The following is a 22,156-nucleotide window of genomic DNA, read 5'->3' as shown; positions in this document are numbered from 1 at the left end:
AGGAAAGAGGTGGGGGGAAGAAAGAGGGCTGCTCTCTCACGGGGCGTCCTGGATTTGGATCCCCACCATCTGAGGGCTCGACAGCTTTGAAGGTGGGGCGTGGGGAGGCGGAGGAGGAAGAAATCCAGATGGGGGCCTTGGAGAAGCTTCTTGGGAAAAGAGAAGGAAGATAAACCCGAGACGATCTGCAGGGCTGGGGCTGGCTGGACGGCGCGACCTTCCTTCCCAGCAGCGGGAGCTTCCTTCCCACCCTGGATTTCCATTCCTGGGTGTTTTCCTTCCCGAGAGAAGGATGCCAGCGACGCCTGCCTGCTGACCTCTCCCTCCCCGTCTGGAGCATGATGTAGCTGCTCAGCTGATGCCCCCTCCCCCCCGGGCTCTTCTTCTCCGGGATCGTAGCCGAGGAAGTAAGTGGGGGGGGGGAGGTTGGAGGAGGGGACCGCAATGGGGGGGTTAGAGCCAGCCTGGATCGCCCTCCGGAGTTGGGAAGCTCACCCCAGCTCTTGGCTGGCTGATGGAACAGGCAGGCTTTGGGGGGGGGGGGCGAAGTGGGGGAAGGGAGGAGATGGAGGGTCCTGATCCCCAAATAGATCTGGGTGGACTCTGATCGCCTCCCCCCCCCCGAAATCCTTCTTGGGGCAGCCAGGAGGCTGCGTAAGGAACCCCTCCCCATCTTCTTCACTAAGGGTTGTTTTAATGCCATCTTGTGTAAGCAACAGGACCAGGAAGGCTGCCAGGCGTCTCGTTCTGCTGGCTGCATCTTCTTGTTCCTTATGAGATTCTTTCATGGAGGGGGAAATAAGTGGGGGCGGTGTGCCCCCCCCCACACTCAGCTTGATTGCATTTTGCCATGCTGTGATCGTCCCCATTCAATTAGGCAAAGTGTAGAACACCTCTCTCTCACACACACTCACACACACTCTCGCCCATTAGTGTAGCCTTTTTCCTGTAGACTGAAATGAAAGCAGCAAACCACCCCAACCCAGTGAGTCGTTTAAATTAATTGGAATCATAACTGCAGCCCCCACCCTATTTCCATGCTCACAAGTCCAGTGCTGAAGAGTCCACATATCCCTTCACGCTCCTTCTACATCGCACTTTCTGAGATGTACCACAAATGTAGTTTCTTATCACCTGAAATGGGATGACTTAGACTTTGCCCCACCAGACCTTATTTACATGTATTTAAATAACTCTGCCTTCTGCCCCCATTTGCCCATTTCACTAGAATACTTCTATGAATTGAAAGTTGTTTGAAAAGTCTCTTATCGCCCCCTCAAAACGTACACACACACACACACACACACACACACACACACACACACACACACTCTGTAGGCCCACAGACCCATTGCCCTCTGCCCTGACATCTTTGCATTAGATTTATAAACTGGTAATGGATCAGAAGCACAGACTAGAGCAAAGCAAACCAATTTCTCTGACTAGCACAGAAAGAATAAAGTTTCCCCATAGTTGGTCCTTTTAAAGTTCATCATTCTGAGGGAGAGAAAGTTGGAGAAATGTAGATAAAGAGCACTGGAAACTGGAAATAATTTCATATCTTTGAGCTAGTCAATAAAAATTTTACGCTGATACTTCACTTCTAAAGCTCAGTTCCCACTGATTTCCATTTAATTTACTTCAAAACATTGGTTCCTAAGGGCCTCACATCATGTGCACCCATGTATCAAAAATGCACATAAAATTTGGCTTGTGGCATTTTCTAGTTATTATTCTGTTTTATATATTTTGCCTGGGTACGCATCCTTCCCCCATATGTAACATTTTGTCATGTTTATGATCCTTACACTACCTTTTGTTTACATACATTGCCTCTAAAAAAGAACTTTAAGGCTGCAATCCTAACCACACTTTCCTGAGAGTAAGCCCCCTTGAACAAAATAGGACTTACTTCTGAGTAGACCCGGTTAGGATTGTGCCCTTAGTCTCTGAACCATCCAAAAAAATACTCTTTCTTAGATCAGAACATAGGCTTTTTATATGATTGATCAATGCAATCCTATACATAATAAGAAATTTAGATATATCCGTTCAGAAACATCACATTTCTTTTACCCAGCTAAGTAAAAGTTGGGGAGGGGGGCAGAAGTGAGGAGAATCTGGAGCACATATTTCATGGAGAGCCAAATATATTAAAATGGGTGCTGCCTCCGTGAGCTGCCACTCAAACTCCTGACATAGTGACTGGCCCAGATGCTGTGAGCCACGTGCATTCGGGCATCTGCTTCAGCACCTTAGGGTGTGGACAGCGCCCAGAGCTCCAATCCATTAGAATGGGTTCTTCCCAAGTATGGAGCTGGCAAAGATTGCACTTCAGTCTTGTTCACCAGTGGCAATCACTAGCAGCGTAAACTGGCTTGTGTTGTTTTTGTTTTTGTTTTTCCCTCCCTCGACCTGTTCAGTTTCAGCACCAGGAAGCTGAACAGCTACCCTTGCTCTTGCAGCCAGGCTGCTGTCGCCACTGCTTTTTCAAGCAGCCTAACTGAGCTGTTTGTCTGCCTGTCTGATGAATTGACCAAGGAGGCAGCCTCGAGCAAGGGAAGAGGCTCTCGTGTGATTCTCAGAGGTCACCAGTGGCTCCACGGATTCTTTCTCTTGCAGGCATGGAGGAGAAAGAGAACAGGTGAAGAAATACTGCTCAGCAACGTGAGTGCCCTGGAAGCTTTCATCAGCCGATTCCAGCCTTACAGAGACAAGCAATGCCTGTGGGAATGAATAAGCATGGATCTCGATCTACTACCTCTTTGCCTCCAGATCCCATGGAGATTGTCAGGAGCAAGGCCTGCTCCAGAAGGGTCAAGCTTAATGTGGGTGGCTTGGCCCATGAAGTGTTATGGAGAACCTTGGACAGGTTGCCACGGACGAGGTTGGGAAAACTCAGAGACTGCAATACCCATGAATCCCTTATGGATATTTGTGATGACTACAATTTGGAAGAGAATGAGTATTTCTTTGATAGGCACCCAGGGGCATTCACATCTATCTTGAACTTTTATCGCACAGGCAAGTTGCATATGATGGAGGAGATGTGCGCCTTGTCCTTCAGCCAAGAGCTGGACTATTGGGGGATTGATGAGATCTATCTGGAGTCCTGTTGCCAGGCAAGGTACCACCAGAAAAAGGAGCAGATGAATGAAGAACTAAAGAGAGAAGCTGAAACCATGAGGGAGAGGGAAGGAGAGGAGTTTGATAACACTTGCTGTGCAGAGAAGAGGAAAAAACTCTGGGACCTTCTGGAGAAGCCCAATTCTTCTGTAGCGGCCAAGGTAATGTCAAAGTTACAAGGTCTTTATCTGTCATGGATAGGGCTTGCATATATTGACCAGAGTGATGCTCGGGGAACATGGTGGTTCCAAGTTTTTTGAAACTGTATTTTCCTGGCTAGAGTTCAGTGCTGTAATTTCTTGGCCTTTGCAAATACTTTGCAAACAGTTACTGCTCAGGTTTATGGAGTGTCTGCTTGTTTTTCCTTTATGGACTCAGAGTTCTGATTAGGTATTATTTTGAAGAGAAAGGATTTGAATAAGTTAAACAAGTGTTGACATTTGACATTTCACTTGTGTATTTATGCATCCTATACAATATTAAAGGATTATCAGTGGGAAATGGAAGCGGTTGATGAAAAAGATAAAAAGAACCATATACGCTGGTCAATACAGATGATGTAAATGTCTCATATAACATAATTATGCTGTGTTGTTGTTTTTTTTTACATATTTACATTTATCCCTAAACCATGGTAACTTTGATTGAAGTTCTGTCAAACTTCTGAAAAGTGTTTGGGAATTATGTACCATGAAGGTCTTTTAGTACAGGCACAACATAGCAGAGTTATAAGTTGACAAACAAGTTCATTTTCTTCCTACAGGTGTATACAGTACTGGGGAATTGTCTTGACACACTGTGTCATTGCTTTCATAACAGTTGAACTTGGTCCTCTTAAATTTCTGTCCAACGTTGCACATATGCAACAGGGATCAAATGTGTACACCTGTGGGCTGGGCAGAAATGGATTAATTAGATAAGTAACTTCCATGAATTTATTTGGCAATGGCCCTAAATTACAGCTTAATGTATTTGCAAAAACTATAACAAGTGTTTTGCCACCCCTTCATTTGCTTCAGTTATCTGAAACTCATCTCTTTATTTAAATTCATCAAGTGTGTTCTCCTCCCACTCCTACACCCCCAGATTTGGACAGTGGTAGTTTCACATATCTGCTAGCTGTTAATGCATTCTGAAGTCAGGGAGCCAGTTGCTATGTTTATCTTTAATGCTATGTTTTTATACACAAACTTTAACTATCTGCATACTTAAAACAATTTTTCCAAATTTGCCAAAAATGCTGGAAACTCTCTCTCAATATAGTTTCCAGCATTTTTGACAAATCTGAAAAAAGTTGCTTTTATTTCAGCCTTTTACATCCAAGATAAGTCCCCAAAACCGGATGTCTGCACAATGGAAAAGAGGGTGGGATTACAAATTGCAGATTTGTTGCATGCTTCTGTTCCAAATACCCCAGTCTGCCAGTTGGGTAAATTCAGCAACTGCTACATGCACAATGTCTCATGACTATATCTTTGAGGAGTGTTTCTATGAGGCACCCGTGGGCACTGACTTCTGTCTTGAACATTTACCTTGGTCAGGAAAGTCACATGGGGTGGAGTGCATGCTCACTCTTTTCCTTCAGTCAAGAATTGTGTGGTTGGGGAATCAGATATTTCTGGAGTCCATTCGACTTCAGATCTGGATGAGGATATGGTAATGAAAATGCCTTCTTGTAAAAAAAAACAAAAACACCACCTTGTAAAAACTTCTTCAGGGATTTAGAGAAAGCCTGCCCATGTAAACCACCTTGAATAAAGCCAAAGGAGCAATCCAATGGCCAGAAAGGTAGTATATAAATACCTGTTGTTGTTCTGTGCTGAGAAGAGGGCAGGTTCATAGGAGAAGGCAAAAGGCTTGGCAGAATGGGTGCTGCACCGAGGTTCCTATCCTCGATGGGAGAGGCCTCTTGGCGTAAGACTCTGAAAAGATTGTCCAGCAGCTGGACAATCTTTTCAATTTGAAACTTACTTTATGATGCAGCAGGACTTGTGCTTGCAGGAAAGATCTAGCAGGATGGGGCACCCAGATTTGCAAGAACTTTGAGCAATGGTGGCCAAAATTTTTCAACTGGCAGCTCCCTTGACCTACTGGGCCATTGGCCACAGCTCCCTATTAGGTCTACAATCCTATACATTGTATAGGGCAGTGGGGTTTTTTTTTTTAAGGATTCTGGGGCTTCCCTGACTGGTTTCTGTGGCTCCCCGGGGAGCCACAGTTCACAATTTGGAAACTACCGCCTTGGAGCAGTGGTGCTCAAAGTGTAGACTGCTGTGTACCGGATATGCATTCCCTGGTGTGACTGGCACTTTGAGTTCTGGAGAGCTGCATCTCTCCATACCCCCCCCCCCCGATCAGGACAACATGACACTCTGGGCAGTTGTATCTGCCCAGAAATCCGGACACAGTGCCTTCTGGGGCATTGCACCATAGACACGACTGGCCAGAGCATCATGTTGTCTCAACTGGGAGACGAGGAGAGACACAGTGCTCTGGAACAAGGAGTGCTGGTCATGGAAGGGAAGGATTTGGCCAAAGGCCGGATCTGGCTCTCAGGCTGGGGTTTGCCCAGCCCTGCCTTAGAGGAAAGGAGACACACAGAGTATTGCAGTGCCACACAGATGTATTGCAGTGCCACAGCCTTCCTCTCCTAATTGCCCCTAATTAGCATGACCTCTTCCAAGAACTCAGTCTGACTTCTCCTGTTGCAGAGCAAAGTCCTGCCTAGCTCCCAGAAAAGCCAGCCAGCAACCAAAATGGAGTTAAGTTAGACTGCACATGTGTTGGGGAAAAAGAGGATGTTTAATACTGATTACTTCTGTTTTGTGTGTCTCTATATGTTGCTTTATGCTGCTGGTTTATCATTTATATTTTTTATTTTATATTTGATGCTTTCACCACTTCCCTAGAGGGAGGAGAAAGAGTGGCACAGAAACTGTTTCAAGTAACCAACAACAACCATATCACACCCATGACCTGTCTTATTACATTATACATTGTAATATGACATAACAAAAGTCATACCCGTGTTATACCTTATACATGACACTTGTGAAGGGAATGTACTTATATACATCACTTTCCACTTTAAACTGCATGGAAGGGATGACCAAATCCTTTCCTGCTTACTGGTCCCATGTAACTTAAAACCAAGTATTGATTTACATGGCCTTTTGCAACCCATCTAGTATGCATGTATTTCTTATCTGGTACCACTGTAGCAAATGTAATATGAAATGGTATGTTTAAAATTCAGCTTTCTTTTTTTTTTGTGGGGAGAAGAGACACAACTTGGAAAGATTAAGGCTCTAAAACTTGCCACCATACTTGGCAGCTAATAGCTTCTTACAAGCTGCCCCATGACCCTGAAGCTGAATATTTCCATTAGCGAAAACATGCCTGCAAAGAAACTTTAGGTTCAAGTAGGAAGGCTAACAAATTAGAACTGGAAAACACAATGGTGTAGCTGGAGGGGGGCGAAGCACTCAGGCTGGCAGCGAGGCGGGCAAGCGGCCCCTCCCTTCGGAGCCATTCCATTCCGTTTTGCTCCATCCGCCAGGAATGGCTCCGAAGGGAAGGGCCACTTGCCTGCCTCGCTGCCAGCCTGAGTGCTTCGCCCCCCTCCAGCTACACCACTGAGAAAACATGAGGTGGTGGGTAGCCCAATCCTAAGCTCCTCAGTGCCCAGAAGAACAATGGAGCTGAAATGGCCACCGCTGTATTCTATGGGTGGTGAAGCAGCTACTGGAGTCGACTTGGAGTAAGGGAGCCTTTGCCCCAGGCAATGCCCCTGTGGCTGCAATGAGTCTCCTTAGGTCTGTGCCCACTGTTGATCAGGCTCAGAACTGAGGAAACCCATGTATGGCTCTGCAGTCAGGGAAGGAGCACAAGATACGGCATCTCCAACCCCCTTACAGGCCCAATCCTCCCGTCTCCCCACCCTCCCCCTGCCCAGTTCTGCCCCCAGCCCTGAGAAGCCTCACCGCCAAGCGGCAGCATTACTTACCACTGGCTGCTCCTCAGCTACTTCTTCTTGGCACTGAGGCCCAGCACCAGGGCTCCTTGTTTTCTGGGTGCCACAAATGTGCTTTAGGCATGTTTGCAATACCCAGTGCCAGCAGTACGCATGTACCACCAGAGCTCATGATTGAACTCTGAGCCTTAAGAGAGTATGGACTTGTGGTAAAGCAGGTGTCCTGGAACACCTTGGAGATCCTTGGAAGCTTCTTGGGTGTTCCTCAATGAGATGACCAGGAGTGGTGAGGGAGCTTATGTGACCGATAGCTTGCTTACCATTTTTAAGCTACCTTCTGTTGCATGGTGCAGCCAGAGAGGTATGTTATAGCTGCAGTTTGCATGCTCAGTTCACAGTGCCCAGAAAGCTTTACCAAGTGCCCTAGGGAAGTAGAACATGTCCAGAGTCTTCTACAACTTGCAAAGCTTTTATGACATTTGCTTATGGGCTTCTTGGTATTTTCTGAAAGATCAGGATTTGAAAACTGCTACCAGTAAGGCAAATAGCTGTGAAAGGTGGATTTTTTTCCCTGGTCAATGGCTTCTTCTGAGTTATGCAAATTATACACTTGTCATTATTGAAAGCCTGTATCTTTTATGTCATGTAGTAAAGCTTGGATGAGATTCTGCTTGAGCATGGCAGGTATTCATAAAAGAAATAGATAGTTTCTTGAAAGTTCTGGGAAGACGTTTCAAAGATTGAGGGCCGTTTGATGCCACGTGTCAGGAAAAGGAATGTCATACAGCCTTCAAAAGCAATTGTGATTTTTTATTTCTTACAACAGACAGAATCAGGCTGACTTTTTATTATTATTATTATTGTGGTTGTCACAGTCCTGGATCTTAATAATTTATAAGGGTGCTTTGGCACATGTACAGGATCTGAACATGGCAGCCTCTAGCTTTGAATGTCTGTGGCACGGAATCAAAATCCATTAGGGCCTGTTGATGTTCATGATTTATTGTGCATGAGGAGCACTATCTTTGCCAAATAAGTGTCTTTGGTGATTTATAAGTGAAAAAATCCACTCTAGGTTTGTCTTCGGAGGAAACTGTCCAGAGGAAATGCATTTAGAAGTTGCAGGCATCTATACTAATTCAAAGAAAATTGGATTGTAGGAGCACCGTCTTTCCTATGTATGCTACCATTGTGGAGATTTTGCTTGTATAGATGGGGCTATGAAGGCTGACAAGCCTTCGTGTGCTCCTGCAAATGCAGGCCTTGGCACTTCTTAAATGTGGCCACTTTGCTTTCAAACAGTTCAGTGCAGGGGTGGACCTGGGGCAGGAGCAGGGGGGCAAAATCCACAGGTGCTGTGCTTGCGGTGCCCGCTGCTGCCACCTCCACTGGCCAGGCTGCCTCTTTCTGCCCATCAGAGTGTTCCATGGGCAGGCAAGGTCCCGCATGGTGCTTGGCAACGCACAAAAAGCCTTCTGAGGCTTCTGGTGCAATCTTAAGCAATACTTCTAGTTTTGTTGGGAAACTAGAAATATTATCTGAAATAGCATCAGATGATGCTTTTTGAGCCTTCCCCCCACCAGGGGGGAAGAAGGCTTTTTGAGTGCTGCCAAGCATCGCGCGAGGGGGAGTGGCATGATGTGGACTTGTGCCCTGGGGTGCCATGGGGCCAGGCCCATTACTGGTTCAGTGACTGGCAGGACAAACTTACTCATTTTTTCTTGGAAGCAAGGCCAATCCAAACATGAGGCCAACTGAAGCAGTTGCCTCTGGTAGCTGACTGGTGGGGGATGCCCAACTCGGTCCACCTACTTGCCTCTACTGCTCCTCCTCCCTCCTCCTCTCCCTGGATTAAAAAAGGAAGATGGAGAGTGGAAGAAGAAATGCAGAGGGGAGGAGAGTGATGACTTGGAACACTGGAAAGTAGGAGGAGCAGAGGGCAGCGCATCATTCTGTGGTGGCAGCATTTGGCATGCTGTATCCAGCATCAAGAGGGCCAGTCCTGCTTGGAAGTAGGTCCCTCTATGTTTAAAAGGACTTACTCCCAGGTAGATGTCACTAAAACTGGAGCCATACCAATATCATACTAATCCCCTCCCAACCTCAATTTCCTGGTCTTCACCTTGCTGACTGGGTATTGAATTCGTTAGCACCTAGTGTAACTATACTTAAGAAATCTTTCCCTAGGCCTCTTTACACTTTAATCATGCTGTTTCATCAAAATTAAAAATGACGGAGGGCACAGCCCTGCCAAAGCTGAGTCCCTCCTCAACTTCCCATTGGTTTCACTGGGAGAATAAAACGTGTGCTTAGGTGTTTCCCACTGGAGTCAATGGGACTTGAAAGTGCTTCACTGTCTGGAATTTGCTGTACAAGAAAGACTGTGAACAGCACTTTATAGCTGATGCTTGAAAGAGAGAGAGGAGGGACACTCTAGAAACAGAGGTACCCAGAGAGAGAGAGAGAGAAGAGAGAGAGTGTGTGTGTGTGTTAAAGATTCAGGGCCCAATCCTATCCAACTTTCCAATGCCAGTGTAGCCGCATTGCAACCCAAGGAAAAGGAACAAACATTCCCTTGTCTGGATGAGGCCTCTGTGACAGTCTCCCCCCCCCCCACACACACACACACTGCAGGATGCCATGTATACCCCATTGGCATGGCTGCACCAGCATTGGACAATTTGATAGGATTTGGCCCTCAGTCCCTGCATAGTCCAACACTGTGATCCAGGGCAATCTTACTCTGAATAACCCCTGTTGAATCCAGTTGGCCTTATTTGCAAGAAGAAATGTGTATCTTGACATTGTGTTACAGGGCATCTCTTGTGATTCTATTTCTGCTGCTGTTCAGCAATCATACTGATCTGGATGTGAGAAGTCATTAAAGGTACACAAAGAGAGAAACCCTGGTGGTAGCTGACACCATAATTACATAAATGGGGGAAAACTCTGAAAAAGTGTCAAGGTATGTTGCTGATGGTATTTTCAGTACTCATCTTAAATTATCTCCTATTCTCTGGTAGAGTCTTACCCATCAACAGACCTCAAATAAGGAAATAAGGCCCCAGTGTTGGGGGGGGGGGGTTGGTTGGTTCTTGAACTGAAGTTCATACCTTCTTGTGTGTTCCTTGGCACTTCAGTTCCACCTTGCAGTCATTCTACCATTCATCCTAATAGATTAAGGAGGCTACAATTCTCTACACACTTTCCTGGGAGTAAGCCCCATTGAATATGACTTACTTCTGAGAAGATGTGCACAAGATTGTGGTATAAGTATTTTTACTAAGTTAATGCAGCTTTTTGAAAGCAAAGATGGAGCCCTAAGAAGTTGGGGGTAAGATAATATTAAGAAAAGGAAGACAGGCTGTGAGATTAAGCTGGAGAGGAAAGGAAGGTGGAAGTGTATGTGTGGGGTAGGGGATTGTGCTTAACAATTTTCACCTCACTAACAAAGCAATTACTTTGTTACTTAGCCTGAGGCTTCCCTGGCTATTTTCACCTCTCAGACCGACTTACTGCAGACACCCGCCTATAAGTCGACCCCACAGATAAGTCGAGGGCAGGTTATTGAGCCAACAATCATGGAATTTTCTATGACCCTCTGATAAGTTGGGGGTTAAACTTAGAGGGGTGTCTGACTATAGTTTTGTCTGATTTTACCCCAGGCCAGATTCTGAAAAATAACCTACCACTAATTGTTACCTAAGAACTGTAGCCTCTAATTCAGGGGTGCCCAAACCCCGGCCCTGGGGCCACTTGCGGCCCTCAAGGCCTCTCTATGCGGCCCTCAGGGAGCCCCTAGTCTCCAATGAGCCTCTGGCCCTCCGGAGATGTGTTGGAGCCCACACTGGCCCGACGCAACTGCTCTCAGCGTGATGGCAACTGTTTGGCCTCTCGAGTGAGCTGTAGGATGAGGGCTCCCTCCATTGCTTGTTGTTTCACGTCTGTGATGCAGTAGCAGCAGCAAAGGAAAGGTCAGCCTTGCTTTGTGCGAGGCCTTTTATAGGCCTTGAGCTCTTGCAAGACCTTCATTTATTCATCTAAGTTCATTTTAATATATTCATTTATGTATATTTATTCAAATTTGAAATGTAAATTAATTCGGCCCCCGACACGGTGTCAGAGAGATGATGTGGCCCTCCTGCCAAAAACTTTGGATACCCCTGCTCTAATTTATTAAAAACATAGTAAAAGATCATAAGATACATTTTTATTCTTTTTAAATTCTGGTCTTCACCACCTTTTTGTAAACACTATTAGAGTAAGTGCACTGTAAACAACATACCAGTAAATCAGTGGTTCCCAACCTGGTAGTCATGTACTCCCAGGGACACTTAACAGGACCTTTAGGGTACTTGAAAAAGAATGGAATAACGGTAGAAAAAGGCAGGTCATGCTCCAGAATGCTTTGCAAGGACCAGCAAAGCAGGAAGGGAGGTAGCTAGTTGGCTTTGAAAGCCCCACCAACAGCTAGTTTTTGGTCATCAATTCATGTATGAACCAGTGATTGAAAACCAGCACAGTAAAAAAGCTGAAACATAATATGTAAAGTGATCAATCACCCAGAATTTCTCAGCACACTTCTGGTGCAAAACAGTGCAAAGGCAGAGTCATCTGTTCCTCAAACAGATAAAAAGATGAATGAATACATCACACTGTGATGAATACATGAAGTCTGGGTTTTCATAGAGAGGAGATGAGGGCTTGTATTATTAATTACAGACATTTTGCTAATATGAAGGGTACAATTTATGGAAATGGGCTGCCAAGGGATATACAAGTGAAGAAGGTTGGGAACCACTGCTGGAGATCCATGAATCAAATCCACCTTTAAGGTGTCTGGTGTGTTAAGTCAGAAGCTCTACATACAACATACAACCCATAATACATAACTGAGAGTGTGCAATTCAATTCACAGCAGAGAGATGCAGCTGCATATATTTGCAATCCTTTTTACTCAGAAGTAGATCCACTGCTTTCCATGGGTGTTATTCTTAAGTAATGCCGCATTGAATTGTAGCCTGGGAATTGTTGCTTCAAATGGAAAGGGGATCCCATCCTGGTGTGGAAAAAAAAGACCTCTGCCAAATGCAAAGCCTTTGCAAAAGGGAATCGGGTTGCAGCAGCAAAAGGGAACGGAGGGGAATAAAAGGTTAACTTTGCCTGAGACTCCCAGGAAAGTAACTATAGCAACTAACCAGCTGCCTGCCTAAGCTTAGCAGAGAAAGAACCTGTTCAGAGTTGAAAGGCTCTGCCCTCTGATTGACCCGGAGATAAGGCGAAGTGGGAATTGGAGCTTGATTACTTGGCAAAAATTTCAGGTACTATACCTGAGTATCTCTGGTAATTTCAGGCATGGCCTTCCAGGTTTAAGTCAATTATGGATTGGATGCAATTTTGCACAAGCTGTATGTGAACCAGAAATGAACTGGAGAGTGGAAAAAAAGTGCTACTGCGCCTGAACCAAAACAAAACCCAGATTCTAGTTCAAACTTTGGCTGTTAGCCCTGGGGGGTGGGGGGCAAAAGGCAGGTCTGCAGATCTTATTGCAACCTTGGAGGCACTGGAAATGTGTGGGAGAAATAGCTAAATGTGATCCTCCCCAGCATCATTACTCTGATCCAATTGGGCAGCCCCTGCATCTGTTCCAAAGTTTAAAAAGCAAAGTGTGGGGGTGGCAGGGTGGGGTGGAGCCTCTGACTATGGATCTTTTGCACCATGTGTGGTTTGTCCCTGTCATAAGGAGTTAATCTCCTGCCAGGGCTGAATATAGATTTCAGGCTTGCTCTGTTATGAGTGAAACAGCTGTGCTTGATTATAATCATTTTGTGACTACAATCAGCACACATTTTGAGTTCATCCCAGCCTATTGTATGCAGGCACTTCATAAATATCATGCTTTGTGTGGAGCAGGTGGTTGTGTATTGTGACCAAAAGATCAGCCCTATCTTTTTTTGTCCTTTTCTTTCTAAGAAAGGACTTTAAAAAATTTTCTTTCCTAGCGATGCATCACTTTCTGCTGGGAAACTCAGAGTCTGGGAACCTCATTAGGAGTAATGAAGAAATGGCTGCAGAAGAATCTGTAGCCAGCATGACTGGGAGACAAGACAGTCGGATGAACTTTCCGAATTGCTTTTGTGACCTTAAACATTTACAGAACTGTGCGTGATTCTAGTTTATACTTAAGCTACCCTTTAACTAATTGGTGCACAGCATCTTCTTATTTTCTCTCTTCCTTTTCGAAAAAGAGAAACCAATTAATTTGAACAATAACATTCATTTTTAATGCCATTTTTAATGAGCCCTTACAGAGAAGATGCCATAATGCAATTTCTGAATTTCACTACCTGGCTACAGGGGGTTGCACTCTAAGAAATTTACTCTTAGCTTAGTTGGTTGGAAATTGAGTTAGTCATGACTGCTTTGCTTCATTGAATTTTCTGGTGCAGTGGTTCTCAAATTTTTAGCACCCATTTTTAGAATTTTTAGGACCCATTTTTTTAGAATGAGAATCTGTCGGGACCCAATGGATGTCATTACCAGAAGTGACATCATCAAACAGGAAAACTTTTAACAATCCTAGGTTGCAATCTTGCCCACTCTTATCCAAGTCCCATTTGCTATCATTATTAAAAGCATATACATAGTAGCCTGTTTAAAGTACAGAGCTGTAACATTTCCCTCAATGCAGTCAAATGCCATGGAAGCAGCAAGTCTAATATATGAAAAACAAAATATTGAAATGAATGGGACTCACCTGAAATTGGCTCACGACCTACCTAATGGGTCCCAACCAGGGCCTAGGAGAGGGGGGTAAAGGCGGTACCTGGGCCCAGGGTCAAAAAGGGGGCCCAGAAATGTCCTGGGATCTTACATTTTCCTATCTACTCAGACATGTTGCCCGCATGGGATGCTGGAGATACTACCACGAGTGTGTGGTTGCAACTGCTGCAGCTACAGGCAAGCCATATATGCTGGGCTGAGGAATGCATACATAGCACTCCTTAACGCAGTATCCAATCTGGGAGGAAACTGGCCTGCTACAGTAGCTCTTTAGCTTGTGGATCAGCTTACCATGAAGGAGTGTACAGGAGCTCAGGGACACAGCTGGGGGCTACAGCTGCTGCAGAAGTACGTTTTGGTGCAAACAGGACACTTTCCATTCGAGTGTGAGCCTAAATATGATGGTGCTAATTATCTGCAATGATGGTCTATATTTAAAAGATCTTAGAGAGACTTAGGAGTGTGTTTGGTTTTCTATATTACTGTACCTAGCTGCTGTTGCCATATGGGTGGATAGACCTGGCTCCACAGGCTTTTCCAGCTGTCTCCGCCCTCCTTGTTTTGCCCCTCCCTGTCCCCATTCTGCTCACCTATCACCACCCTCCCCAGCTCTGTTTCACCCCTCCCCCTTTGCAAAGGGGCCCAAAAGAAACTTTGTGCCCCCTGATAAAATTCGTCTTAGAGGCCCTGGTCCCAACACACAGTTTGAGAAACACTGCTCTGGTGCATTGTCCGAATTAACTTTCTTAGGATATAACCCAGTGAGTTTCAGAAACTGTTGTGTTCATTCCAAGAATAGGAATTCACATCTGGCACTCATAGACAACTTGCTTATTCAAGCTGCAATCCTATACATATTTACCTGGGAATAAACTCCGTTGAACTCAATGGAACTTACTTCTGAGGAGACATGCCTAGGATTGTACTGTCAGCTGTAATATTTGCTCCAGAAATCCTGATCAGCGATGGCTCTTGGGTTGTGACCTCCAGGTTGAGAAATGAACAGCATTGGGACATAAATGTTGCCAAATTGCAACCCAGAGATTCCTCCTTTACTGATGAATCTCCTGTGAAGCAGGAGAATAAGCAACCACAGTTAATTCCAAGTCATCTCCCACTTGCTGTGTGGCACACCTAGGAGGTTGACTCTGGTAGACTATGTGTAGGAACAAAAGGGAGAAGTCACATGTGTTTTATTTCATGATTCAGCCAGCAGCTTTAAATCATGGCTGCAATCTAGACACTGTAGACAGAGGGCCCAATCCTGTCCAACTTTCCAATGCCAGCGCTGACAAAATGCAGCCCTGAGGAACAGGAACAAACATTCCCTTACCTTGGAGATGCCTCCATGACTGTCCTTCTACTGCAGGATACAGTGCATGGCTGCACCAGTGCTGGAAAATTGGATAGGATTTGGCCTGTAGCGATCTATTAGATGTGGCCAGCAAAAAGGAAGGTGGCAAACCTAACAGAAATTCTTGTTAAGATAGAGAGCAGCCCTCTTTTGAATCAGAGTACAGTTGTCCAGCCAGCTGCTGTCTTCTTTTACCTTTTCTGGCTGTCTATTGATTTATTTATTGAGAAATATAATCTTCCCACCTTTTGATCAGATGATCTCCAAGGCAGTTTACAGCTCATTACAATTAAAAATTGTAAATTTTTAATTTACAATTAAAAATGTAGTCACCGAAGAAGCACTGAACAACATTGAGTGCCTGCCTGTGCTGGAAGAGCTTGACAGTGAACCAACCCTAGAAGAACTTCACGTGGCCCTGGACTCCCTTGCCTTTGGCAAGGCACCTGGAAAAGACAGCATCCCTGCTGAAGTCCTAAAATGCTGCAAAGAGATCATCGTCACTGAGCTGCATGAAATCCTCTGTCTCTGCTGGAGAGAAGGTGGAGTACCTCAAGACATGAGGGATGCAAACATCATCACGCTGTACAAGAACAAAGGTGACAGGGGTGACTGCAACAACTACCGCGGCATCTCTCTCCTTAGCGTTGTAGGAAAGCTGTTTGCCCGAGTTGTACTAAAGAGGCTCCAGGTACTTGCAGAGAGCGTCTATCCAGAATCGCAGTGTGGATTCCGAGCCAACAGGTCCACCACTGATATGGTATTCTCCCTTAGACAACTGCAGGAGAAATGCAGGGAACAACGACAGCCACTCTTTATAGCCTTCATAGATCTCACAAAGGCTTTCGACCTGGTCAGCAGAGACGGCCTCTTCAAGATTCTCCCCAAGATTGGATGTCCACCCAGGCTCCTCAGCATCATCAGATCTTTCCACAAGGACATGAAGGGCACTGTTGTCTTCGATGGCTCCACATCAGACCCTTTTGACATCCAAAGCGGAGTGAAGCAGGGCTGTGTTCTTGCACCAACCTTGTTTGGGATTTTCTTCGCTGTCCTGCTGAAGCAGGCCTTTGGAACTGCAACAGAAGGCATCTATCTCCGGACCAGATCAGACGGAAAGCTCTTCAACCTCTCCAGACTGAGAGCAAAATCCAAAGTCCAGCTGAAATGTCTGCGTGACTTCCTCTTTGCCGACGATGCAGCTGTCACTACCCACTCTGCCAAAGATCTCCAGCAGCTCATGGATCGTTTTAGCAAGGCCTGCCAAGATTTTGGACTGACAATCAGCCTGAAGAAAACACAGGTCATGGTTCAGGATGTGGCCTCACCTCCCTGCATTACAATCTCTGAACATGAACTGGAGGTTGTCCATGACTTTGTGTACCTTGGCTCAACGATCTCCGACACACATTCTCTCGATACCGAGCTAAACAAGCGCATCGGTAAAGCAGCTACCACGTTTTCCAGACTCACAAAGAGAGTCTGGTCCAACAAGAAGCTGACGGAACATACCAAGATCCAGGTCTACAGAGCTTGCGTCCTGAGTACACTTCTGTACTGCAGCGAGTCATGGACTCTTCGCTCACAACAGGAGAGGAAACTGAGCGCTTTCCACATGCGCTGCCTCCGACGCATCCTCGGCATCACCTGGCAGGACAAAGTTCCAAACAACACAGTCCTGGAACGTGCTGGAATCCCTAGCATGTATTCACTGCTGAAACAGAGACGCCTGCGTTGGCTTGGTCATGTCGTGAGAATGGATGATGGCCGGATCCCAAAGGATCTCCTCTATGGAGAACTCGTGCAAGGAAAGCGCCCTACAGGTAGACCACAGCTGCGATACAAGGACATCTGCAAGAGGGATCTGAAGGCCTTAGGGATGGACCTCAACAAGTGGGAAACCCTGGCCTCTGAGCGGCCCGCTTGGAGGCAGGCTGTGCAGCATGGCCTTTCCCAGTTTGAAGAGACACTTTGCCAACAGTCTGAGGCTAAGAGGCAAAGAAGGAAGGCCCATAGCCAGGGAGACAGACCAGGGACAGACTGCACTTGCTCCCGGTGTGGAAGGGATTGTCACTCCCGGATTGGCCTTTTCAGCCACACTAGACGCTGTGCCAGAACCACCTTTCAGAGCGCGATACCATAGTCTTTCGAGACTGAAGGTTGCCAATACAATACTACAATTAAAAACAAAACAAGCACCTGCCTGGCTGCTCTTGTTCATCTGATCAGCAGCTGAGGCCAGAGTGTCCTACTTCCCCTTCCTTCTGCAATCCTAGGACAACTGGCATCTGTAGCAGAGTCCTTTGTGGCAGGAAGCAGGGAAGCAAGGTCCCTCTCTGCACCTGCTTGTCCTCTGGCTGATGGATGGGACTAATCCAGACAGTTCTCACCCCCTGGAGCTGTGATGTTCTTCGTGGAGATGGTGTGCAGCCTCCCAATGGCCCTTGGTCCTTTGACTAGGTAGAGGCAAGAGGGTCCTTCTCATCACTTCTACAGTCCTAGAAGCTCCAGCTCAGTTCTATGGTAGGTGGGAAAGGAGCAAATGGACATATTCACACAGTTATCAGTAAACCTTAATGTGCACTTGGGTTGGAGATTGAATGACCAGAGGCAGGAGGGAAGAATCTACTCCTGAATAATTATAATACTAATAATGATTAGTATATCTGCTCCAGATCTATTAAAGAAACTGACATGGTCTCCAGCTTAGGAGAGAGCAGTTCTATTTCTTGCATACTGTTTATACTCCTCAGTTCTGTTGCAGAAACCATCAATTCCTAGAAATACTTGTGCTGTGCTGTGCTTGACTTTGCATACACACTAAAGCAATTTGTGCAGTTATGGGCTGAATTTTGAGTTACAAAATCTGTGTGAAACCTAACCACATTATCCACGTTACCATGTGAAGCTGACAACCATGTGTCCTATGGGTGCATCAGGCAATCCCCTTTTCCACCCTAAAACGTGGCCAGCTTTGATTCATAATTGCATGCTGCCACAATGGCCATTGTCATGCTCTCCAAAGCTCTGAACATGGAAATTGCAGGGGTGTCAGAGAAAGGCACAGTACCAGTGACTCATGTTCCAAATATGAGACTACAGTAAGATCATCTCCATCTCTTTTTGAAGGATCAAAAATAGTAGCCAGCAATGATGACATTTTTCAGTGCACAAAAAAACAAGCTGATAAATGGCATCCTGCTTAGCCCAAGAGGATGACTTTGTTCAGCAATTTGAGTATGAGTGTTTGCAGTGTTAATGAACTGGACAATGGTCCTCAGCATTAAAAAAAACAAACTGATTAACACACCTTCGTCTCAAATCCATAGTATATACCAGTGTCTTTAGTAGCTCAGTTCCTTCCATCCACTTCCAATATGCTTGCCAAAGTGTTGTACTATATACTTAGCTTGAAATAATCCCGGCTATGTTACCCATTGTTTGCCTTTGAAACTCTTCTTTTAACAATCTCAAAGGCAAACTTCTCCCAGTGTTCCCAATACCCCTTGCTCATTTGTTTATATTTGTATAAGCCTTCTACTTATGAGCTCATTCTGTCTTTATTTAATCATGCCTGTCTCTATTGCCCTTGCCTGTTGGAATGGATTTAGCTGAGATGAAAGTTGGTTGTAGATTGTGTCCTTACAGCCCAATCCTAACCAGTTTTTCAGCAGTGATGCAGCCACACCAAAGGAAATGTTTGTTCTCTTACCCCAGGGCTGCACTGTGACTGCATCAGTGCTGGGAAGTTGGTTAGGATAGATACCCATCCGTTTGTCTCCTAAGTAACTATCTCTTCTCTGTAGAACTTGTAGATTTCCCATTGTGGATTTCTCTAGAGGTGCTTTGCAATGGCAATAATGGAGGCTGGCCTGGTTTCCTTCTCATTTACAGTATCTGCCATCCGCTGTGTTTTCAATGTCGATATTGAATTGGGCAGATTTCCAGCTTGTGGGATCGTTTTTTACTGGAATCTTGAGGTCAGCCAATCAGAACCAGATTTACGATAATGGTTTGGAGAGTAGGACCAATTGCAAAATGGAGACAGAACCAATGACCCCTTGTACCTCCATGAGCCATAGACAGGGTAACTCGCATCAATAAGAACAGTTCTACATCTGAGTTATTTAAGATCAGGTATTCCAACACTACAATATAAAACCTGCCAGCAGAGCTGTGTGAAGGTTTGACCAAACGTAGCCAATTAATGCTTAGGTTTTCTAGCTGAGGACCACTGAGGCAGAGAGAAAACTGGTTAGCACAATACCTGTCCTGGAAGAGATCTTCTAACCTTGCAATTCTGCTTGCATTTGTTAAAATGTATGAGATAAAGGATTGCCAGCACATCACCACCCAACAGCTATCAGTAAATCTAAAGCTCTTTATCCCATTCCTGCTTTGGAGCTAACACAAATGTGCTCCAAAAGATTATCCTCAGTGAAATTTGATGCTGAATATGAATTCACACACCAGTCGCCAAATATTCTTCAAATGTTTGGTATTGGTATTTGATGTCTCATGAACAGACCTCATTAGCATTTAGGGCTACAAGCTGGGTGGGGTGGGAGTGGAAAGGGACGGCTGACTGATTTGCAGCTGAGTGCTGCTATGTATTTCAGTGTAGAATGCTCCTGTTCCCTGACTGGATGACGATGGTGCGGAATAAATTGCATATCCATGGCCAGCAATATGAAATTGTTACAGGATTCTCAACAGGCAATCAGGCACACAGCATTAATTCCTAGATGCAATTCCAAATCACAAGAGAGCCAGAGGATTCTAATCAAAATAGGAGTTTGAAATTCATAAGGAAGTCATGTTTTACATCTTGTATCAGCTTTGTGTAATGGATTTTATTCAGACTTTAGCTTTGGGGAGGGTTCCATATTGGGTTGGGGCCAGTAATCCAGGCGCTATATATTTTTCTCTTATTTCATTTACTATCCCCTCATTTACCATCTTGCTGGATTTATGAGAACCCTGACTGTTCGGTAAATAGAATACATGCCAAATATATGCAACAACTGGCCAGTAAAAATGACACCCCCAAAATAGTGTTGTTTTTACGTAAGTAACACGCCGCATCACGACATTTACAAAACTCCTTGGCCTTAAGAGCCAATTAGGTTATCAGGTGGATGCCTCTGTTTCTCATGTGCATGCATGTAAATACATGTACATGAACATTAAGGGTACCATAGACTGACTTTTTTAATGCTGCTGCAGCTCATGCTAAATCAGGGGTGCTCAAACTTTCAACTTTAGGGATGTTGGACCTTTAACAAGTGTATAGAAGAGAGAATTGCAGCAGGTGCAACTTGTCATCCCACAGATGACAAGCTGCACCTGCTGAAAATCTCTCTTCTATACACTTGTTAAAGGTCCAGCATCCCTAAAGTTGAAAGTTTGAGCACCCCTGTGCTAAATTGTTGTTAACACACATTAGAATAGTGGTTCTCACACATTTAGTAATGGGACCCACTTTTTAGAATGAGAATCTGTCAGGACCCATCGGAAGTGATGTCATGACTGGAAGTGATGTCATCAAGCAGGAACATCTTTAACAATCCTAGGCTGCAATCCTACCCACACTTCCCCAGAGTAAGTCCCATTTACTATCATTGTTAAAAGAATACGTATCATAGCTTTTAAAAGTACAGGACTGTAACATTTCCCTAGATACAGTCACATACCATGGTAGCATCAAGTCTAATATATTAAAAATAAAATATTGAAATGAATGGGGACCCACCTAAAATTGGTTCATGACCCACCTAGTGGGTCCCAACCCACAGTTTGAGAAACACTGCATTAGAACAATTGATTTTTTACACCACATCTATAATACCCTGCACATGTCTGATCTCATCTGATCTCGGAAGCTAAACAGGGTCAGGCCTGGTTAGTACTTGGATGGGAGACTGAATGGTCATATTGGGTGCTGTAGGCTTATACCATAGTCTGTCGAGACTGAAGGTTGCCAACCATTATAATCTAAAGAACATCACCCTGCCTTTTGAAAACAGTGCAGGAGGAGCTATAGCAAAATAAATGAATACAGTCTATAGCAAGTGGAGTAGAACCTTCAACAATGCGTACCTTGTTGTGGGGGGCTCATGGCCCAATTCTATCCAATTTTCCCATGCCAGTGCTGCTGTGCCAAAGGGGTATGCACCACTTCCTGTGTTGGGGAGGCAGTCACAGAGGCCTCCCCAAGGTATGGGAACATTTGTTCCTTTACCTCATGGCTACTTTGCGGCTGCACCGGTGTTAGAAAGTTGGATAGGATTGGGCCCTAAGTCATTAGTCTTAGGTATGAGATAGTTGCTTTATTTATTCATTCATTTGTTTTAAAAATTTATAGACTGCTTTTCCATGGCTCAAAGTGGGATCAACATAATAAAACAATTAAAACAACATATAAAAATTAATGTGATAAAAATGATTACCAATGACACGAGGAGCATGTCCCTGTTTTCTTCTGTGAAATGTTAGTCTGAATCTATGGCATGAATGAAAAATGAACAATGATCAACCAGTGGCATTGCTCAGTATGGCAGGTGGTTTTTTAGCTCCACTGACCATGGTAACCAGATGGCACTGCCCTGCCTGACCTGATCCTGCTGGAAGTGGGGACGGCTGGAAAAGTGCATTGAAATGCATCTACATGAATATTAAGGTATCATAAACACAGACTAACATTTTTTATGCTGGTGCAGCTCACTAGTGGGCCAGATGTGACTGTGCTGCTGCCTGCTGACCCCTTAAAAGGCATGGTTTGGGGAAGGAGAGTGCAGAAAAAGGCCCAGCAGTGGGGCAAACCACCGACTCCAATGCACAGCTGCTGTCTTTTGGTGGCGCAAGCAAAAGTTGAAAAGTTGTATTGTGGAGTTAAGTTTCACTGCACCTCTTTTTACAAT

At 45.0% G+C, this 22,156-nt stretch overlaps 1 protein-coding gene across 1 annotated transcript in view; it reads left to right on the top strand.

Moving 5' to 3' along the window:
• Positions 1 to 2,720: 2,720 nt before the first annotated feature.
• The window catches only part of KCNB1 (potassium voltage-gated channel subfamily B member 1), a 223,931-nt gene continuing 204,495 nt past the window's right edge, over positions 2,721 to 22,156 (top strand). The window contains exon 1 of the mRNA XM_066625049.1: positions 2,721 to 3,287. Coding sequence (XP_066481146.1) covers positions 2,721 to 3,287 — 567 coding nt within the window. The remainder of the gene's footprint in view (positions 3,288 to 22,156) is intronic.

The sequence above is a fragment of the Tiliqua scincoides genome, chromosome 4, assembly GCF_035046505.1.
Source record: "Tiliqua scincoides isolate rTilSci1 chromosome 4, rTilSci1.hap2, whole genome shotgun sequence".
In the NCBI taxonomy this organism is placed as follows: domain Eukaryota; kingdom Metazoa; phylum Chordata; class Lepidosauria; order Squamata; family Scincidae; genus Tiliqua; species Tiliqua scincoides.
The sequence above is the reverse complement of the archived record's forward strand: the minus strand, read 5'-3'. Positions and strand labels throughout refer to the sequence as shown.